We start from the raw sequence: 20,347 nt of genomic DNA, 5'->3' as shown, positions 1-20,347 counted from the left end.
ACAAAGGCTGAAAATTGCATAGTAAATTACTGGGTAATCGCTTTTTTGCGGACTACCTGATTGTCAAAATGAACACTAGTTTTTAAGACGTGCTGGGCAAAAGTGAGCTTTATAGCTAAAATTGACTTATGTTTAAATGAAATCCAAGTGGTTCCATCTAGGCATTAAGGGCAACCACTTCGCTGATTATTATATATTTGCTGAGTTATATGTGTGTAAATGTATTAGTATTTGTGTAGAAACTTTGTGCTGGTGCCTTCAAATATACTCAGACAGATACGTCTGACCTCTTAAAGAATAAAAATGTATTTAGGATAAATGTATTTCATTTTATGATTTCCCAGTTCAACAGGTAGTTCTGACTGCTGTCCCTTCCCAAGACATATATTTCTCTCCTTTCCAGAGCCCTTTTTGGGAGTGGAATTCAGTTGCCAAACTTTGAGCAATGATAACACACTGATAAAGAAAAAGAAAAAAAAAGGAAGCGTTGTCTTAAAATCAATGTGTCGTTTTTTCTAAAGAGTTAATTCTTCTTGAAGACCTGATGTAAATTATATCCTTGGTCTTGTCTGTTCTGGATTTGAGGTCTGATATATGGAATTCTAGATGTCCAAAAACAAGACGTAGGAACTTTGCTATGTTAAAAAGATACTGATTGGAAGCAGAACCCCAGATGGTCTGGTGTTCCAGCCATAGAAAATCAGTTTTCAGTATAATGGAACTATTGTAATTGCACTTGACCAAGTTTTATTTCATCTTTACACGACTGTGAGACATTTCCATTTTTATGTGAAATTTACACACACTTTATGTTTCCTGCCATTCAGACTGGATGCATTCTATTTCTGGAAAGATCCCAGCTAATGGAAGCAATGCATTATAACTTCTGATGAAGGGAGCTTGGTGACTTCAGTGGAACCAGAAGAGCTCCACAGTATGCATGAGCTCCCCATCAGTTTATTTATGTACTTCTCTAAGAAACAAACAACAACAAAAAAAACCAAGATTAGCTGAATGAACATGCACACTTCTTTATTCCAGTGCGTATAAACCATCTCCTCCATCTCTTGACTGGGTGCATCATCCATCCTTTCCCTTTATTTCTGTGTGAGCACGTTGCTGTAATATGCTGAGTTCTACTTGACTTGAATCCAGGTGATTGAAAGCAGTACCTGGCCAGGAGTCAGATGTGACATTTGGCCTTGTGGCAGGGCAAAGCAGTGTTTCCCAATCCCAGCTTATCCTCTGTCTTTCATCACATCTTCTTCTTTCCCATGCCTTGCCAGAGGCCTCAGATCTCCAACTCAGCTGCATGCCAAGGCTCCACACCTTGCTGCTGGGAAAGCACACTTCTCCTGGCCTTCACTGTTGTTTTAATTTTCATTTTCCTTTATTTTCACTCATGTTGCTGCACACTGGGGCTCCCATGTGTGAAGGACTCATGCCCACTGGGAGCACACCATCATCTGTGCTACTGTTGTAGAGCTTTGCCTTAACTGTGGGGACAGCATGCAGCAGGTAGCCCCTTAAAATATTTGGTGTTACCCTTGAGGGTATTGAGTCAGGGCAATTCAGAGTTTGATGTCTTAGAGCTATACACACCTGCAATTACTTAAATCCACAAAACTGCACCCACAGGTATTTGCAGGCACAAAAAATGTTGGCATAAAATTAGAGGCCATTTCCTAAAACCTGTGCCTAAATTTTGATGATATAGTATATGAGGGGTTGTTATTTTGAAATGGATTTGCGGAAAGCAATTGAAAATCTCCAGGCATCCCATCTGTGTTTAAAGTAACAACAATAACAAAACTTTAAATTAGCATAGGAGATTTAAGACATTTCAGGAAAACATTGATTAAATCTGCCAATGAAATGAATGTGTTTGGCGAGTGACCTAATTAGTGTATACTTGGTTCTTTTTCACTGCACTGCTTACCACTAATTGCTGTTCTGCTGGTCTTCTCCTGACAAGTAAGAAAAAACAAGGATGAGGGATTTGTTGAGGAAATAGTGACATTCAGTTTTAATTCATTTGAACCTGCTGCCAAGCTTAATTATGGAGCTGTGGAATGGAGAGCAGGAGGCCCCCAGCCGCTGGGGTTGTAGGAGACGGAGACGTTTAGTGTCTGCTGGGGTATTCAGGTAGCACTTACTGCAGTGAGCTATAAACTTGTGCTTGCTGACGCTTAGCTGTTTTTTTTCCCCCACAGGTACAAAATCACTGCTTTTATTCCTGAAATTTAATTATTTAGCTCTAATGGCATCAAGCCAAAACAAAATTACAGGCGTTTTATTTCTTGTAGGAAAGGTCGAACAATTAATCTAGATAGTCTTGTCTTGTTTTCTGGTGTGTGAGTTGTCGGGGTTTTTTTTGTGTATTCACATTTACAAACTAGTCATACATGTCACGCCACAAAAGAACTGGGGATCTCAACTCTTTGAAAGGGTAGATAACAGCAGGACAAGGGGAAATGGTTTGAAGTTGAGGAAGGGAAGATTTGGGTTGGATATCTTTACCACAAGAGTGGTATGGTGCTGGAGAGCCCAGAGAGGCTGTGGATGCCCTGTCCCTGGAGGTGTTCAAGGCCAGGTTGGATGGGGCCCTGGGCAGCCTGGTCTAGTATTAAATGGGGAGGTTGGTGGCCCTGCATGTGGCAGGGGGGTTGGAGCTTGATGATCCTTGAGGTCCCTTCCAACCCAAGCCATTCTGTGATTCTGTGATACTGTGTGTGTGATCCCAGAATCAATGTACCCAAACTCACCTGCACTGTAAGTGCTTGTGATCTAAGGGGCTTGCATTGGTAATTAGTTCAGTTTCTGACTCTCCCGGCAGCAAGTGATAATGTAGCTCTCCCTGTTTGTACCTTGTGATCTTGAAGGAAAAGTGCAGGATGCCTCATGAGGAAAGAGGAAATAGTTTTGGTTTTGGTTTCCTGTGGTGGAGATTGATTCTTGCGAACAATCTGGAGGTCATGGTATAGAAGCTGCATGTACTTTACATGATGTTCTGCACAAGAACTGGAAAAGATAGTCCATAGATAAGAATGTTCATGAGGCAGTGATCAAAATAATAAGGGAAAAAAAAACAACAACAACCACCAGCAACAAAACACAAAGCCAGGCACTGGAATTTGAAGATAGGAGAGAGTGGGGCTGATGGGTTCTGCATTTGTTTTTCAGAAAAGGAGAAGCAGTGCAGACATTTTCTTACAGCAGCAGCATCCAATTGGCAGCCCTCAGTCTGAATCTGTCCCAGAGGACATTTCCAGCCCGCACGCTGCCTCCTCCCAGGAGAGCCAAGGAACGGCTGGCTGAGCAGGGAGCCCAGCCTGAGCATCCAGAGCTGGCTCTGCACCTGCAGGCCAGCCACCACAGCCTGGCCAGGGCACATCCTAGCCTGGCCTAAAGGGCAGGGCTCTTGCATCTTGAGTGTTCATCTTTGCTAAGGGGAGGTCAGGAGGAAATATCGCAGCGCCCAGGCTTAGCTGCTGACTAAACTCCATCTACCCTGAAAGTCACATTAAAAATATACATACATACATACATATACGTATGCATTTTTTGTTTGTTTGTTTATGTGTGTGTGTGTGTGTGTGTGTGTGTGTGTATACATATATAACCTGTGCTACTTCCTCAGTGCCCAAAACAACAACCACAACAAAATAAAAATGAAGTAAGATTCTAAACAAGTGAAAAACTCAAGTGTAGATCATCAGTGTAGCCTATAGACTACAGGAAAGAACGTAGACTCTCCAGAAAGGCAACATGCTTGTTTTTCTGTTCCATAGCACTGCAGAGTTCTTGTAAGGATACTTGAATGCTGAAGCAGCCTGGGAACTTGGCTTCCCTTGCAGCAGATTGATGTGCTTTGGAGTGCTTTGCAGCCATGGAGTGATTTTGTCCTGATGTTCTGTGTGTGGTGGAGATGTGTCAGGAGCAGGGAGGGCCAGAAAGATGCTTGGAATGAAAATTAGCTTGTGGGAAGAGAAAGAGCAGCTTTGCAGTGATGCAAGTAGTATTAATGCCAGAATGCATAATGGCCAGCTGAAGATGCAAGATTTTTGTCTTGAGATTGTCGTTGGATCTATGACATGGATATCTTAGCCACTTGTGCCTATTGAATAAATGTTTAGGAGAGATCCACTGCTTTAAACATTATGGACTGATGTTAATCTTCAATAATCCATTGCTAGATGTGTCTGATCCCTACAGTACAACACCAGAACACTCTTCAATAATCCAGTTTATATTTACAAGCAATAATAACTTAGATGAGAATACTTGCTGTGCTGCCTCGAAACTTATATTAAAAAATCATTTCCCTTCTATTACTGCATACATGAATAGTGTGCTGTGCACTGATGATAAAAGTCGAATTCCAATGCTGCTATCTGTTTTTAAGGGGAGTGTTAGCTTATTTTTGCACTGTCACCTCCAAGTTTTCTGGAATGAACTCGGTGAGAAATAAAAAGGAATTTTATGTCCTGAGAAGAGCACTTTACTACCCTAAAAAAATCATTTGCACTGTGTTTGATCCAAGCCACCCCATGACTTCCCAATGCATTTCAGGTTTCCCTTTTGGCAGCTCTGGCTTCTTGACAGGATCTCTCCTTTACTAAGATTGCAGTTGCCTCTGATCTGCTGCCCTCCCATAGGGCAGAGGCACTACAGGAAGCCAGGGAGGTCTCTTGTTCTCCTGTAGCAGAGGCTTTTTGGTTCAAAACAGTATCAGTTTCTCTGCTGCTCTGCAGCTTGAAGAACAAGGCAGAGCAACCTGCCATGGAGAACAGGCTGGTTTCCAGGTGTAGCATTAAAAAAGGGAAAATTAAATGGGAGAAACTGAATAAATAAAGCAACCTTCTCCAATTGACCAAACTCCGGTGTGCTTGTTATGAAGAGCTTATTAGGTATGCCATCCAATACACAGTTGTTCAGACTTTCCCTCAATTTGTAGTAATGCCCTACCAAAAACAAACAGAAAACAAAACAAAAAAAAAACAAACCAAAACAAAACAAAAAACCAACACACCAAAACACTCCAAAAAGAACAACAGAAAAAACAGATTGAGGAGAAAAGTTCAGATTTGACTTTGATATCAAAGTAGTGCTTTTCAGCATCTTCATAGGCTTTGTCAGCATTTTCTTTAACAATCTTGGTGCTTTTCTTTTTTTCTAATTTCTTTTTCATTTTCTTTCGCAAATAAGATTTAAGCCAACAACAACAAAAATCCATACGCACAAAATTATCTCATCGTTGGTAATGCATACATACCAAAGTAGTAGAGAGAGATGTTTATAACCTGGGGCAAGGTGATCGCAAGCACACATTCTCATGCACAGATGTGGCACACAGAGGAAGGCAATGAGGCCTCACATGAGGAGGAGGAAAGGCTGGCAAGAGAAAAATGGATACAGCAGGAAAGCATATCTGTGGTTGCCTTCTGTATTATATGTATTGACGTAGTAAATGGAGATGTCTGCAAAGGAGCTGTGATACTATAAATATGCTTGTGCTAATATTATTAAAGCTTTCAGGCAGTTCAGCTTCAAGCATACAGCTTCCAGGGGAGAGGTGGAGTCCAGACACAGCTTGGCTGAGCAGCATGTGCCTACCTGTGACTCAATTGCTTAGTGGGATGTAGGCTCAGGTTTTCAAAGGGTTCCCTGGATGGATTGTGAAATCCATGCAGCTGCTTGGTGAGATGTTTAAGTCTTCCAAAATCTGCTGAAAGCTTTATGTGCAAGACTTAAGTGCTGTTAAGTGCTTAGAAGTTGTTAAAAATTCATTTTGTGTCCTCTTTGCCCATCTTTGTGTCTCTAGGTAAACAAAAATACTTCAGGTCTGATGTCCAGTAGGGGCTTAACAGCACTAGTCCTTCTGCTTGAGCATGCCAGTCTTCCTTGGGGAGGAAAGAAATAGGGAGGGATACAGTGAGGGAAGAAAAGAAGATAGGAGTGGTTAATAAACTGAACTACTTCAAACAATGACATAGTAAAGCCACTTAAAAGCAGACAACCATTCCTTATCAATTGCAGACAACCACTTCTTGTCAGTCTGTCAGATGCACCTTCTCTAAGCTAACAATGCTCAACAAATGCCCAGAAGCAGCTCCTGGTGGGGGCCAGGCCTTTGTTGCAGGTGACGAGGTGAAAGGGATGGAGTATGAGCAAGCTGTGGTTATCCTACTATCTTCTGCAGCTATCTGGTGGATGCTGGCCCAGCACAGGTTCGGAGGTTTCTTGAGTGCTCTCACCTGCTGGATGTCTGCTGTGAGCTCCCTGCCCCACACACCTGGCCCCAGCTGGTTGTGGAGACCTAAGACCCTCCTAAGACCCAAAGCTTCGTCCTAAAAGAGCAGGGAAGGAGGGCTTTTTTTTCATGATCTAAATCACTGCAAGCTGTAGATTTCTGTAACAGTCTTCTATAAGGGCACATTGTCTGCAGAGACCATTTCTACATAAACTTGTATCACAAAATGGATGCAGGCAGCAAGATGAAGTGGGGACAGCTGCCCAGCATGGAGATGGTGGCTGCTCTCCTGGGCAGGAGGCAAGGACTGTGCTGCTTCTTATGGAAGAAACAGGGCAAGAACCCACTGCACCAGAGCTCTGACAGGGAAAGTGTCCCACTTTCCTATCAGGACAGGCAAAGGGCTGCCATTTGTCCCCTCTCCTGCACGCCTTGCTTCCCTTTGAAGCCTCAAGAAGTCATTGCACTTCTTTAGATCCTATTAGGTCAAGAAAGGACTAATTGGTTCTAAAGAAGGCAGGAGGAAAGCCAAGAAAAGCGGAGTTGTGATGGCTGCTGATGGTGGAAGCACTACCAGAAAACTGTGACACAGTGCGAGAGAAGGAAAGGTCTTCCTTAAGCAATTAAATCTTGATCTATGTGCAGCTCATGGCTAACGATAATATGTATTTATTGTTTATTTTTTAGGTTACGGTTTTGTAGATTTTGACAGCCCGGCAGCAGCACAGAAAGCAGTAGCATCTCTCAAAGCAAATGGCGTGCAAGCGCAGATGGCAAAGGTAAGAGCAACTGTGTAATTACTAGTTTATCTGAGCTGTGTGTCATGTCTGAGCTGTGAGATTTCCAAGAGTTTGTTTTATTCCTGTTTTTTGTAGGCTTTTGGATTGCGTATTTCATTGTTTTGTCCTTTGGTTCCAATGCCTTGTTTGCCCTGTGATCTGTGTTCTCCAAGGGCCATGGCCTATGCGAGAGGTTCTACTCTGATTCCCAATTTCCAACTCCCTTGGAGTAGAGCTGTTAGGTCCAGAGCACTGCAGTGCAGAGAACTGGCAATGCCTTATGCTGGCTCACTGGGAAGGAATTATGTAGTTGTCTCCATTGGGCTCCTTTGCTTTGGAATGTGTATTCCTCTCTTATGCGCCTAATAGGTCTATAAAGGAGAGAAATCTCATTTTGGCTTCTCCTGTACCTTTATTTTGAGAGTATAAATAGAATTGTACAAGATTTTCTGAAAGAATATTTGCTAGAGATTGCCTGAAGGTCACTGGCATGTGTTGTTTGGAGAGGCTGCAGGAGCCATGCTTTGCATCTTGTAGCAAGCATCCAGCAAGGTGAAATACCCTGGTTCTGGAAACATCCTTTGTCCACAAGCAAAGGGGCTGTGGGGGTTATGGGAAATGATTATCATGTGCTCCGGCTGCTGCCTTTCCAAAGGCGTAATCGTGTGTCTTTGGGCTCTAGAGTGTGTCAGCTGGTGAAAATAGCCTCAGCTTTGTACTTTCAAAGTGCCTTGTCTTAGAATCACTAAAAGCTCTAAGTTTTGCCTGAGTTTGTCTGTGCAGAAATGACACCAGCCTGGAGTCTTGAAGAGTAAAAGCAAATGGGTAATATGAAAACAGAGACAATTAATAAATCAATTAATAAATAATCACAATGTGTGAACATTTCAATTTAAAGGAGTACTGATGATTTAAGCCTTTACTTTTCAGCAATATCATACTAAAAACATCTTTTTCTTAAACAAACAAACAGAAACAAAAGAGACAAAACCCTTTGTGGTAAAGGGGGTTCTTTTACCCTACACTGAAGTACGCACACAATGCCATAAAGTAACTGGGTGTGATCCGTGTATTTCTATTTAACTGTGCCCCAGAATACAAGCTAAGCTGTTTTATAGAGTAATAGAATCATAGAATAATTAAGGTTGGAAAAGATCTCTAAGGTCATCTAGTCCAGCTGTCTACCTACCACCAGTACTGCCCTACACTAAACCACGTTCCTTAGTACTGCATCTACATTTTTCTTGAACACCTCCAAGGGTGGTGTTCACCCCCCTGGGCAGCTCATTCCAATGCTTCACCACTCTTTTGGAGAAGTTTTTCCTAATATCCAACCTGAACCTTCTCTGGCGCAGCTTGAGGCCATTCCCTGTAGTTGTATCTCTGTTACCCAGGAGAAGAGGCTGACCCCCACTCACCACAACCTCTTTTCAGGGAGTAGTAAAGAGCAATAAGATTTTCCCTGAGCCTCCTCTTCTCCAGACTGAAGATATCTGGAGAAGACTGAACAAGTCTGGAGAAGTTCCCTCAGATGCTCCTCATAAAACTTGTGCTACAGACCCTTCACAGCGTGCCCATCTCTGGAAATGTTCCAGGGCCTCAATGTCTTTTTATAGTAAAGGAGTCCATAACTGAACACAGTATCTGTGGTGCAGCCTCACCAGAGCTGAGTACAGGAGAACAATCACCTCCCTGGTCCTGATGGCTTCACTATTTCTGATACAAGCCAGAATGCCATTGGCCTTTTTGGCCACCTGGGCACAGTGCTGGCTCATGTTCAGCCAAGTGTCAACCAGCATCCCCAGGTCCTTTTCCTTGGCACAGCCATGAGCCTGTACTCATGCATGGGGTTGTTGTAACCAAGGTGCAGGACCACCTCTTGGTCTTGTTGAACTTCATCCCATTGGCCTCAGCCCAGCTATCTATCCTGTCCAGATCCCTCTGCAGGGCTTTTCTACCCCAAGGCAGATCGACACTTCCTCCCAACTTGGTATCATCTACAACCTTAGCGAGAGTGTACTCATTTCCCCCATTCAGGCCATCAATACAGATATTAAGCAGGTCAGGCCCTAATATCAACCTCAGCAGAGCGCTGAGTGGTTGCCAGCTGGATTTAACTCCTTTCACTGCCATTCTTTGGGCCTGGCCATCCAGGTCGTTCTTTACCCAGCAAAGATTGTACCTGTCCAAACCATGGGCTGCCAGCTTCTGTAGAAGAATACTGTAGGAGACAGTGTCAATGGCTTTGTTGAAGTCAAGGTAGACTATATCAATAGCCTTTTCTTCTTTCACCAGGTAGGCCACCTGGTCATAGAAGGAGATGAGGTTGGTCAGGCAGGACCTGCCTTTCATGAACCCATACTGGCTGGACCTATCCCCCAGTTGTCCTGCACATGCCGTGTGATCTCACTCAAGATGATCTGTTTCATAATCTTGCCTGGCACTGAGGTCAGGCTGACAGGCCTGTAGTTCTCCTGACACTTCTTACAATTCTTCTGATAGATGTGAGTCCCACTGGGAAGCCTCACATCCTCTGAAACCTCTCTGATTGACCAGAAACACTGACAGATGCTGGAAAGTGGCTTGGGATTCACCTCCAGCAGCTCCCTCAGCACCCTCAGGTAGATCCCATTTGGCCCCATAGACTTGTGACAGTCCAGATGAAGTAGAAGGTCTCTAACTGTCTCCACCTGAATCATGGGGGTTTTATTCTCCTCCCCACTCCAGACTTCCAGGTCAGGAGGTGGTTTATTAGCTTTTAGTTTTTATTGACAGGTGGTGATAAAAAGGATATTCTCCAAATGGATAAAAGATGGCAAGATGAAGAATGTGAACACCTACTAAGGATTGTGCTTTTTTCCTCAGATATACTGTATCTCCTTGTTAAAATATAGACAATTTGATGAGTTAGTCAAGCTGCAAAAATAAACCAAAGACAGGAAATATGTTTTATGCTTCCGGTTGGTCTCAAATAGTTGTTTCTGAGGAGGACTAAAATTATAACTACAGAAATATATAAAGTTGTGGGTTTAAAATTAGAGATGTTCAGTGTAAGATTAAAAGATAAACTTATATTCAATATTCTTAGTGTTAACAACATTAGGACATATCTGTTGTGATTCAGAACAGTGAGCACTTGCATATGTGGAAGTACTGAAACCTAAATGTGACTTAAAATGCTATTTTTGAATGCCCAGTGTTTTGGGAGCTAACCTTTGAGTCTGATGCTTTCAGAGTGGGAAGGCATGAGCCAGCCACTGAGGTTTGTTTTCTGGGGGTTCTGTGACTGGAGCCATTTGTGATTTTGAGGAGGCTGGCATGTATACTTCTTGTTTGCATAAGGATGACTGTATTTTTAATATTTAGCCATGGTGCCTGGAATCTGACATAGGTCCTTTATAGCGTGTTTGATAATTCAGCATAAATATACAACTGACTTTTCCTATCTCTGAAAAAATCAGAAACTATTTAGAAAAACGGATTCAACGGAAACTGAGACAGCTTTACACAAAGTACCTCACATTGCTGAGAAGTCAGGAGCCTGGGAAAGCAAATCTATCTGGAGAAACATGTTAGCTTTTGCAGGTGTTGGAAGCCAAGTTGTGTAACAGGACTGAAAGACAACACTACCTGCCAGTGTCTGAATTAATAGTGGGTGCTCAAAGAGCTCTGAAAAGAAAGAGGTGGAAGAAGAATTTAGCGTGAATTTCTGGAAATTTATCCAGAGCGGTTTTGTTCTGACAACTGCTTAAATTAGTAATAAGTGGTGGCAGTCTCATGAAAAAAGTCAGTGTGAAGAAATTACACAAAATGTTTGCATGTTATCCCTTTGCAAAACAGAGTCAAAGTTCTTTATTTTCTCTTCTGCATTCCAAAACAGGGGAACTGCCCTGGCAAGGGGCCAGGGAAAAGACAGTAATCTATGCTCAGTGAATGTCAAAAATCTTAGTTCAGACATGAATGCTTTTGAATGAAGGTGAACAAGGCGTTGGCCAGCTTTTCTTTGCACTGGCCTTCTCCAGTAGCAAGGAAAAGTATTCTGAAATGTCGGCGTATTCTGTGATGTTTTCCTGGAGAGAGATCTTGCTCGGAAAGAGAAGTTCTTTCTCAGTTTTAACACAATATAGTTTTTCTCATAGAAATCCAGGAATCTTATTTAAAAAACAAAAAGCAGAACTGAACCCCCACCCATGTTGGCTAACAGAAGTATCTTGTGGATACTTGAGTAAAATATGCTCATTTTATTGATGCTTAAATACAGCCACCTCCCTCATTTTTATAGCATTTGGACATCCTTTTGGCTGATTTTGTTTCAGTGCTGCCTCTGGAAGAAGGTTAAACTCTGGTGGATTGATGCTCCAAGTCCCATCTCTGTTGGAAAACTTGTCCCGACAAGGCTAATACTTGCTGTAACCCTATGCAGGGAAAAACACCATTAAACGTGTTTGAATCTCTCATTTTGTTCTCTTGGATGCTGTTCAGCCTGGTGCAAAGCAGACAGGAAAGGATTCAGTAGAAGAGGAACAGCAGTGCTATGCTTGCAGAGGTGAGCGGGAGCCTGTGGATGGCTGCCCATCCAGTGGGATGGGGACAATCCCAGCCTCCTGCCATCAGATCTGGGCTCTCTTAAACATATGCTCTCTCCTTTCCTCTTTGGTTTTCTCTCACATAAGTACCCAATGCAGATTTTGACTACTGTCACTCTCTTACATCCAGAGACTTTCCTCTAAGTTGTCCATCATTAGCAAAAATGACACAACACTTTGATTTATTGAAAAAAAAAAAAAAAAAGGTATGGAGCTGCTGACTGATAGTTTCCGGTCTACCTTACTTCATACATGTTTTTGGTCATCTTTGGAATTAATTCATATGTGCAGATTCATTGTGTGTGCATGTACTTGTCTTGGTGATTTTTTTGTTTTTTATTTTCATGCTGAAAATGTTGCAATTGATATGCAATGAGATAGTCTTGTAGGAATAGTTGATTTATTTCTCTCTTTGCATTTGGAACCACAAAAACACAACACTGAAAAGATGGTGCTTGTGTGCATGATCTATGCATCATTTTCATTTTTTCTGTATGCTTATTTCAGGCATTTTCTTGAAAAATGTTACAGATGGAACATGGAAAATTAATTAGGAGAATCTTAGTAGCACATGAGTTGGCTTATACTAGTAGAGATGAAAACATATTAATGAAATCTGTATGCACATCTATTTTTGGCATTTGCAATTGTCCTGAGGAGCCCTGTATATTATATTCGTAGCGAGACTTCTAAATCTGCTTTGTTGGTAAGCTTTTAAGTCTGAATTTGCCTACTGACTCAAGAGAAGCTAGTTCTCTAAGTAACTTTGAGGATCTGAACTTCTGTCAATGCTGAAACTGGCGTAAAGTGTATTTGTAGGATTGGTCTATACTTACACATACACTTTTGGGATCTCACTACCATCTTCTATTTGCAGTTCTAGTTTTTTGTAAAGTGGAAGTTCCAGCAAAGACAGGTTCTTGCAAAGAACATGTAATGGCTTCTTGTATAATGGCTACCTAGCAGCTGATTATCAAGAAAGTTTTTTTAATCATGTTATTATGATAATTGTCTTCTCTGGGTTTTGCTTTTTATATGTAACACTGCCTTTAGACATCCTCATTACCTGTGTCAGGAATGTGAACACTGAGGAAGTATTTAATCAGCACTGGTAGTTGACTAAATCCTAGAAACATTTATTGGCTACTCTGATGCAATAATTGCCACACAGAGTGTATGCCATGCAACCTCGATCTGACAAGGCTGTGTCAATAGACTCTGACGAGTTTTGTTCATTGAGAGAAATACAGAAAAGAATTTTGCTTCTTGTGTGATATTTTTCTCATCTCTCCGTCATGCAGAAGCTTAAACACAGGGAGCAATCACAATTGAGTTGAAATGTGAAAGGGAAACTTTTCCCACAGAACAGAGCCAAGTATAAAAGCTTGTGAAAGGAGCAGAGAGCTGGCTGCTCTAGAGTTAAATAGACAGTTTGTCTCCAAGGAAAAGGAAATCCCACAGAAGAATCTGGCACAACGCAGTGTGTCTGTGAGGAGTGCTCTGCTGTGAATGCTCCTTGCTGTCTTGCTAAAGCGTTTACTGTCTCACCCTGTACTTGTGCACAGTGTGTGTCCAATGCTGAGCTGAATCAATAACAAGCCTGGGTTAAATTACAATGAAAAATTATAGCTGGGAACACGTGAAAGGTGGTTAGGTTCAGATTTGTAAATTAGAGATGCCAGTGCCTCTCTTCTGTTTCCTTTCTTTAAGCAAGTCAGCCACACCAACAGAGCTCTTTCTAAGCATAACCACATGCCCCGCAGAGCTGTACCATTCCTCATCCTCTCACCTGTTTATCTGTGGTGTTGTTTTGCATGAGCTGCCTTTCACTCTTCTAAAGGGGAGCAATAGTTTTCTCGCTGGAGTTGACCCTTAGGTACTATTTTTATCAATCCAGAATATTCTTTCATTCTTTAAAGAATAGTGGTTGGGGAAGACAAAGGCGTTGTAGAGATGCTAAATTATTTGTTTGTCATAGGTTTTATAGATTTTGTTTTGTTTTGTTTTAAGGAAAATGTGCTTTTCCAAACGCAGATATTTTTGTGAGGCGGAACATTGAATTCGTGATGAAATCGCAGATGTGCTATAGCAAAGTGCTAACTTTAAGTTCTAGAAAATCTGAAGCAGCAGATGATTTGGTCTTTTGAGCTTTCTAACAGTTAAGACTAAAGCAGTGAGCAGCTTTGTAAACAACATCTAATGTGATGGATTGAGATGATAGTGGAGACACACTGTCCTAATGGGAAGACTTCATAATCTTGTCTAGCCTAAAAAATGTCGTGCTCCTATCTGAGAACTTTCTGGTAGCTTATGTATGATACTGTTCCTGTTTTTAGATATTCACAAGCAAATATGGAGTGCATTAGCTGGAGCCATTCTTGAAAAAAGAATATCAAGTAATCCTGAGGATATACACGTGTGTATTTCTCCTGAAATGATGTAGGTCACTGTGAAGAGGATATTCATAGGCAATGCTTGTACCACATCTGCCAAATTTATACACAAAAATTTCTTTGGAGGTTTTCAGAAGTGCTTAACTTAGCATAATTCTACTCTCCTGGAAGTGAATGGGACTTTGCCATTGATTAATGGAAAGGAATTAGGTCAGTGCTATGTTCCTTTGTTCCTAAAGACCTTAGCTCAGCACCTTTCTTAACCACTTAAGTTAGCTTAGAAAAATTTTATGGCACATATAATCATGTTTCTTCTCTACCTATCACCTCAAATAGACCTTGCCATGGCATTTTACTTCCCTATTCAAGTGCTGCTTTAGTTTCTAGATTGACTTAATTTTTCTCATACTGTAACTTCATCTAAGATTAAAACATTCCTCTGCCTTTGAAAATTGCAATGTAAATAATCAGTAAATATATCCATCTCCATGCTCCTAATGCCCTGCACCACAGAACAGATGCTGGTAAGTGAAAGACATAGCCAGCATTTAGGCTGAAGAACACTGGAATTACTGGGTTCTTTTCGGGTTATGAACTTCAGCCAAACAAGAATTGGCCTTTTTTCATAAACACACATTGTTCTTGACTTTTCTCTGACTTGGAACAGATTTGAATTGGTAATAATACTGCTGAAATCCACAGAGCTTTGGCAGTTAAAGCTAGAAAGAAGAATGGGGCTCCCTATCTTTAGCACTCACATAGCTATACATCTTGGAAGCTCTTACGCACTCTTTGTAAAACCTTTATGTTTACAGAACAGGAAATCTGAGTCTTGCAAATTTGTTAAACACTGGAGTCAGATTAATTCGTTTTTCCCTCCATACTCAGGAAACTCCGAACGCCCCGTGGAGGAGTTATCTGACCACAGCTATGCAGCCTGGGAATCTACAGCTCAGGCTAAGAAACTATGTTCTAAATTCAGTAGGCACGTCTTTACTCACCAGGAAAAAGCCAGTCCACACCAAAATGATCAAAAAAACTGTGGCTTTAGGAAATATTACTGTGGTAGAAAATGTACGTAGCCTTTCTTTTAGTGACATATCATTTAATTATATTCTTCTGTAACTCAGCATGAGGACGCTGCTTTTGTAAGTTGAGAAACAAAACATCATTGTATCTAGCATGCTTCCTCAAAAGGAGGAGATGATTCAAGTGACCATGAGTGGGAGGATACATGCATGCATTTTGGGGTACCGCTTAGTCTGGGCTGAGACAATAAAGCAATGCAATTTCTATTAAAATTAAGCCACTTGTGGGTTATTTTTGTTTGATTTGGAAAACAGGTGTGCAAACTTCAGTAGCATTTCTTTATGAGTGCGATGTGACTGTTCATCAGCTTGGAAATACACAGGTGTGTTTTCTGCCAGTAAACTCAAATCTACTGCTAATGCACACAGATATTCCTGGCGCACATATGCAACTCCCTCTGAATGTCTAAATGTTACAGTATCAGTGAATATTCTGCTTGTTTTTTCCTTATTAATTAATGCCTCTTACTCATTTGTCATGTCTGAGTGACTGGACTGTAATCTGAATAGATTTAGGTTTATATGCAATTTTCTTCACTAACAAATGATAATTTTTACCACTGGGAAAAAAAAAAACCCTCTATTTTTCCATTGTATAAAATTATCAGATTAAGCTCTCCTCGTGATACATGCAACAAACTGAGTCATGATGACAGATAATTTCATTTTTTCAGTCCTTGGACTTTCCTTTTATTTATTTATGCTCAGAAAAGGAAGTAATGGCAAAATGAAGACCCAAATTCTATTTGCAGTCACGTTAGTCTGACTTTGGAGTCATCACCATAAATGTATGTGATGAAGAATGTAAAACGGGCCATATTGGGTCAGAACAATGGTCTGTCTAACATCAGATTTACTTTCTGATAGCACACGAGAGCACTTGCCAACAGAGGAGTAAAAGGAGCAGGCAAGTATTTGGGATACTTACCCAGAATGTCCTTTGAGCCTCCAGAAATTTGTGGTTTAGAGTTTCCTGAGCTTGTATTTAATAACCCATCAGTCTTCTCTGCCTCCAAATGAAGAATTTCTCCCCTTTTTCTTGATTTAAAATGCTGGCAGCACAGCATGTATGTAGCCATAAGAAATTCTTCAGTACAACTGTACGTTCTTCAAAGAGGTGTCTCATTTGCTTAACTTAAACTTGCAATGCTGATTTCATCGATTGCCTGTTAATTCTTGTATTGAAAGAGACAGAAGGCTCTTGTTCTCTGTGAATCTTTTTCGTGCCACTTAGGATTTTATAGCACATGATCATAGCTTCCCTTAATCCGTGTTCTTTTTGTACTTTTATGAAAGATGCGCCAGCTTTTGCATACGTAAATAAGGATGCAGTACTTAGAGCAGAGGTCCAGTTGCTAAGTAATGAACATGAAGCACAGTAAAGTGTGTTTTGTAATGTCGGAGCATAGCAGATAGGTACAAGGCTTAGAGGATCATTCCATATTGAAAGGCTGGCCATACTGTTAATGCTGCACATTGCTGCAGCCTGGGAAATGAGCACAGAGAACTTGGAGTATGTTTGGCAGATATTAAGGTATTTTGTATTTTTTGTGTCTGATTGAACTTAGGAAAGTCATTTTCTTAAAGAAAAAGCTTTAGAAAAATGCACCCTAGAAATGATTCAAGTGTTCTTGTTCTTTTTCTTAAAAAAAATAAAGAATGTACTTCTTAAGTACGAAGACATTTTCAATGTCATGGTAATAGAAAGTGGATGCGCACGCACCTCATTTCATATCTGTGTGTAAGTGAGGCATTAGAAATGACTGCCTTTAATTCTAGGTTTATTTGATCTCAATTTTCTTGGAAAGTTGGATCAACTTGGTGTTTCTCATATTGCCGAAGAGCACCTGAGACTAATGGAATCAGCGGGTCAATTTCTGACCAGTCCTGACATGAGATGTGGGGATATTAGCTTTGCTGGGCACTGCTGTAGGTACTCCCATCTGTTCTACCTTCCACTTTCCGCAACATTATCAGTGATCTTGTGGCAGATGCCTTCACATCTAAGAGGAAGAAAGGAGTGCAACAGAATCACATTGTGTAGATGAATCTGTATTTAAGAAGTGTGTATTAATGCTTTTCTGCTTTCTCTAGTGCTCAGGGAGGAAGATGACTTTTTGTATGTTGAGAGGCAGAGCCATGATCCAAAACGGTAGATATGTGGAAGATCCTAGGTACCCTAATTGCTCATTTCTCTAGCTGAGTAGGCAGGAGGAGTCCTTGTTTGCATCCCAAGGTAGCCTAAACAAGATTATGTCCTGGGGACCTCTGGGAGATTTACATCTACCAAAGCCGCTCCTTCCACTGCAGGTTATTTCATAACATAGCTGTCTCATAAACTGTGGAAAGCAGTGAAAAATTTAATGACAGCAGCTGTTCTGTAAATGCATTTTTAGTTGGAAACACTGGACCTCCCACAGGTAAATACAGTATTAGAATATTGGGACTTTTTAATAGTATTTGATAGGATGCAATTTTTTCCCCGTGTTAAAATGGATAAATGAGTGACAGAAAGTTGCAGGGTGTATGTCCAATAACTGACACTTTTCAGTCAACCTCAGGCTTGATAATTTTATCAAGACTCTTCCCAAAAAAAGAGAAATACTGAAGAAGTAGAGTGTGGGTTGTTTCATTTCTAAAATCAGAAAATATGGGAGTCGAGATAGATAAGGCCGCCTGGTGCTAGAAAGCTCAAGTTTGAATCCCACCGAACAAATGGATGTATATTCCAGGACCTGTCATTGAAATCTGTGCCTCAGACATAATTTTTGCATGCACTTAAATGCTGGTGATAGGCAAAGAAGATGCCTCGGAAAAAGGCTTCCCCATCTTCAGAGGCATCTTTGCTATCCCACTCAGTTAATATGCGTTGCTGTTTCAGTGTGACATCACAATTTTGTCCCTCTGTATATAGACACATGTTTTTTTTAATATATGCAAGCATTGTTGATACACACTCAAGTAACTATATTTGTATAACTATATGCACATAGTTATGGATGATGATTTGAAAATATTCCAGAGGAATTTCTGTAATGTATTGCAATTCTCTTGAGTAGCAAAAAGTATTAGAATGGTATTTTTATGGTAAGTATCAGTGGTGTCTGACTATTTAATAGTATTTCTTCTGAGCACTGGAAATAAAAAGCTGTGTGCTTTTTAGGAATGTGCTGTAGAAATAGGAAGGAAATTGGTGGTAAATTAAATGTTGCTCACATTCAGGCAATATTTTTTTTACCTGTCAGCAAAAACTGGTGAAAACCAAAACAACAACAAAATTGGAAAGTCTGAGATGAGATTTAGTGATTTACTGTCTGCTTTAACTGCGCTTATGGCTTGAAGGAGTGCTACACAGCACCAGGTTTTTCAGATATCTCTGTAACTTATTTGTCCATTTTGCATAAAATATTATGATCCCACCATTTATCTAAATAGTTTCGTAGTCACTTACTCCGATGATAACCTATTGTAGAAAACCAGGACTATTGTTCATATAGCACCAATTACAGCAATGCAGCCTAAAGCAGCATGCGGAAGGAGGGGTCTTCACAGTGTCTCAACTTCCAAAATAACTTTTCCCGTGTTAAAAAACTGCTCACCAGTGAAAAGTCACCTCTAATAGCAGCATGCCCGAATTCATGTCAGACCTCATTCTTACTGTTCTGCAAATATTTCACACGGTAAAGTCATGATTTGAGTAAAGGCATTAGAGCAGATCCAAACCAGTTCAAGTTCTTTCTGTGATGGGGTCACGAGGATCTCACTGCATTGCCCTCTCTCCTGTGGCTGCTGAGCCTGCAGTAGTGAAAATATTTCTTTTTCAGAATAAAAATTTCATGGGCTGAAATACCTAAATGGCTCTCTTTTGTGTGATCAGTTTTCTAATTCTTCTTGAACTTAGGCTTTCTATGTTGAAAAGGAGTGTTGGATGCCGACTCTCCTTTGCTTTGCTTGAAGTTCAAATAAATGGTTTCATTTCACATGATTGCATTATTGCGTGCTATTCACTTCTCTTGAGCATATAAGTAATGTACAGATTGGCTTGCAGGAGTACACTGAAAAGGCCAGGCATCTTACATCAGTCAGCAATTAGGTTAGTTTCCAGGGCACCTCTCTGCACTCATGTAAGCCTCTGTTGTACTGGCTCTTTGATCGCAAGGCATCTGGGCAGCGTGATGCATGCTCCTCTAAAGAATGCTGTCTGACACAGTAACAACTGTACCACTTTCCTCCCAGGAGCATCATCTAGTACCTTATCTCTTATAATGGATTTTACTAGAGGTTTTTCATTCCTTTGATCAGGAATCTTTTGAATTTGTGGTAGCTGAGACCTGAAATGCTTTGTACTGTGATGACAGCCTCTCACAAAACATCATGGCCGTATCACCTGGTCTTAACAGTCTGTAGATCTCATCAAGTATAGAGTGATACCTGTATAAACTATTTATTGCCCATTTGCTGATATTTCTTTGACAACTATCAAGTCTTTCACTTGATAGTTTGGAAAGATTTCATAACGATCTTTGCCTTCACAGATGTCTTTCCTTCTATATCGTCCTCCATTGTTCCCATGTTAGTACAGCCCTTTAACTTTTCTACTTATGTTGATACAGTGTGCAAAGCACAAGCATATCCTATTTGCATTCTGCCTTTTGCTCTTGTAAATTCACCATGTTAGTTTTAGGGCACTCCTATACAATTCTCAGTGTCTCACTGTGGCTTCATTAATTTGGAATTTGAGCAGGTTTGCATCTGAACATTGCACATGGTGAGTAAAGCAAAGTGATGTTTCTAGCAGAGATCAATTCTTCCTGATTCCACTGACCAGTAGCCCTTTTCTATACCTTTTCCACTTTCTATCTTTCTTGAATGTGGTTGAGCAGAGCTGTACACTGTTTTTCAGAGAGGGTCTCTGTAGTGTTGTGCTACCATCTTTCAGTTGGGAAGTACCTTGCCTAATGGATGCTTTTTACTCCCTAATGGTCTACTGAAAAGCAGTTTTTTAAAAGCAGAAATTCTGAATTTAGCAAGTGTAAAAATGGTGTTATTTTGTTTGTTGAAGTGTTATATTCTGTTTGTTCTCTTAAATGCTAGAATGCTTTACAAGGTCTTGAGTGAAATGCAGATGTTCTATTTTACAAGCACAAGTTTTAAAGTGACCCTCCTAGCATATGCAAGTGGTCATGGCTAAAGTTCCATTACTTGGCTTGTTTTTAAAGATTATATCTACAGTCTGGCTGTTGTTTAA

The 20,347-nt window shown here is 40.7% G+C and overlaps 1 protein-coding gene across 12 annotated transcripts in view; it reads left to right on the top strand.

Annotated features, from left to right (window-relative positions):
• RBMS3 (RNA binding motif single stranded interacting protein 3) overlaps window positions 1–20,347 on the top strand; it is a 697,193-nt gene that overhangs the window by 431,528 nt on the left and 245,318 nt on the right. For all 12 annotated transcript variants that reach the window (XM_090142518.1, XM_090142517.1, XM_090142519.1 and 9 more), the window contains one exon: window positions 6,941–7,032. In XM_090142518.1, the coding sequence (XP_089998644.1) occupies window positions 6,941–7,032 (92 nt within the window). The remainder of the gene's footprint in view (window positions 1–6,940; window positions 7,033–20,347) is intronic.

This window comes from Phasianus colchicus, chromosome 6, assembly GCF_987193195.1.
Source record: "Phasianus colchicus chromosome 6, bPhaCol1.hap1.1, whole genome shotgun sequence".
NCBI classification, from domain to species: domain Eukaryota; kingdom Metazoa; phylum Chordata; class Aves; order Galliformes; family Phasianidae; genus Phasianus; species Phasianus colchicus.
Note: the sequence above shows the minus strand (reverse complement) of the source record. Positions and strands in the feature narration are given on the sequence as shown.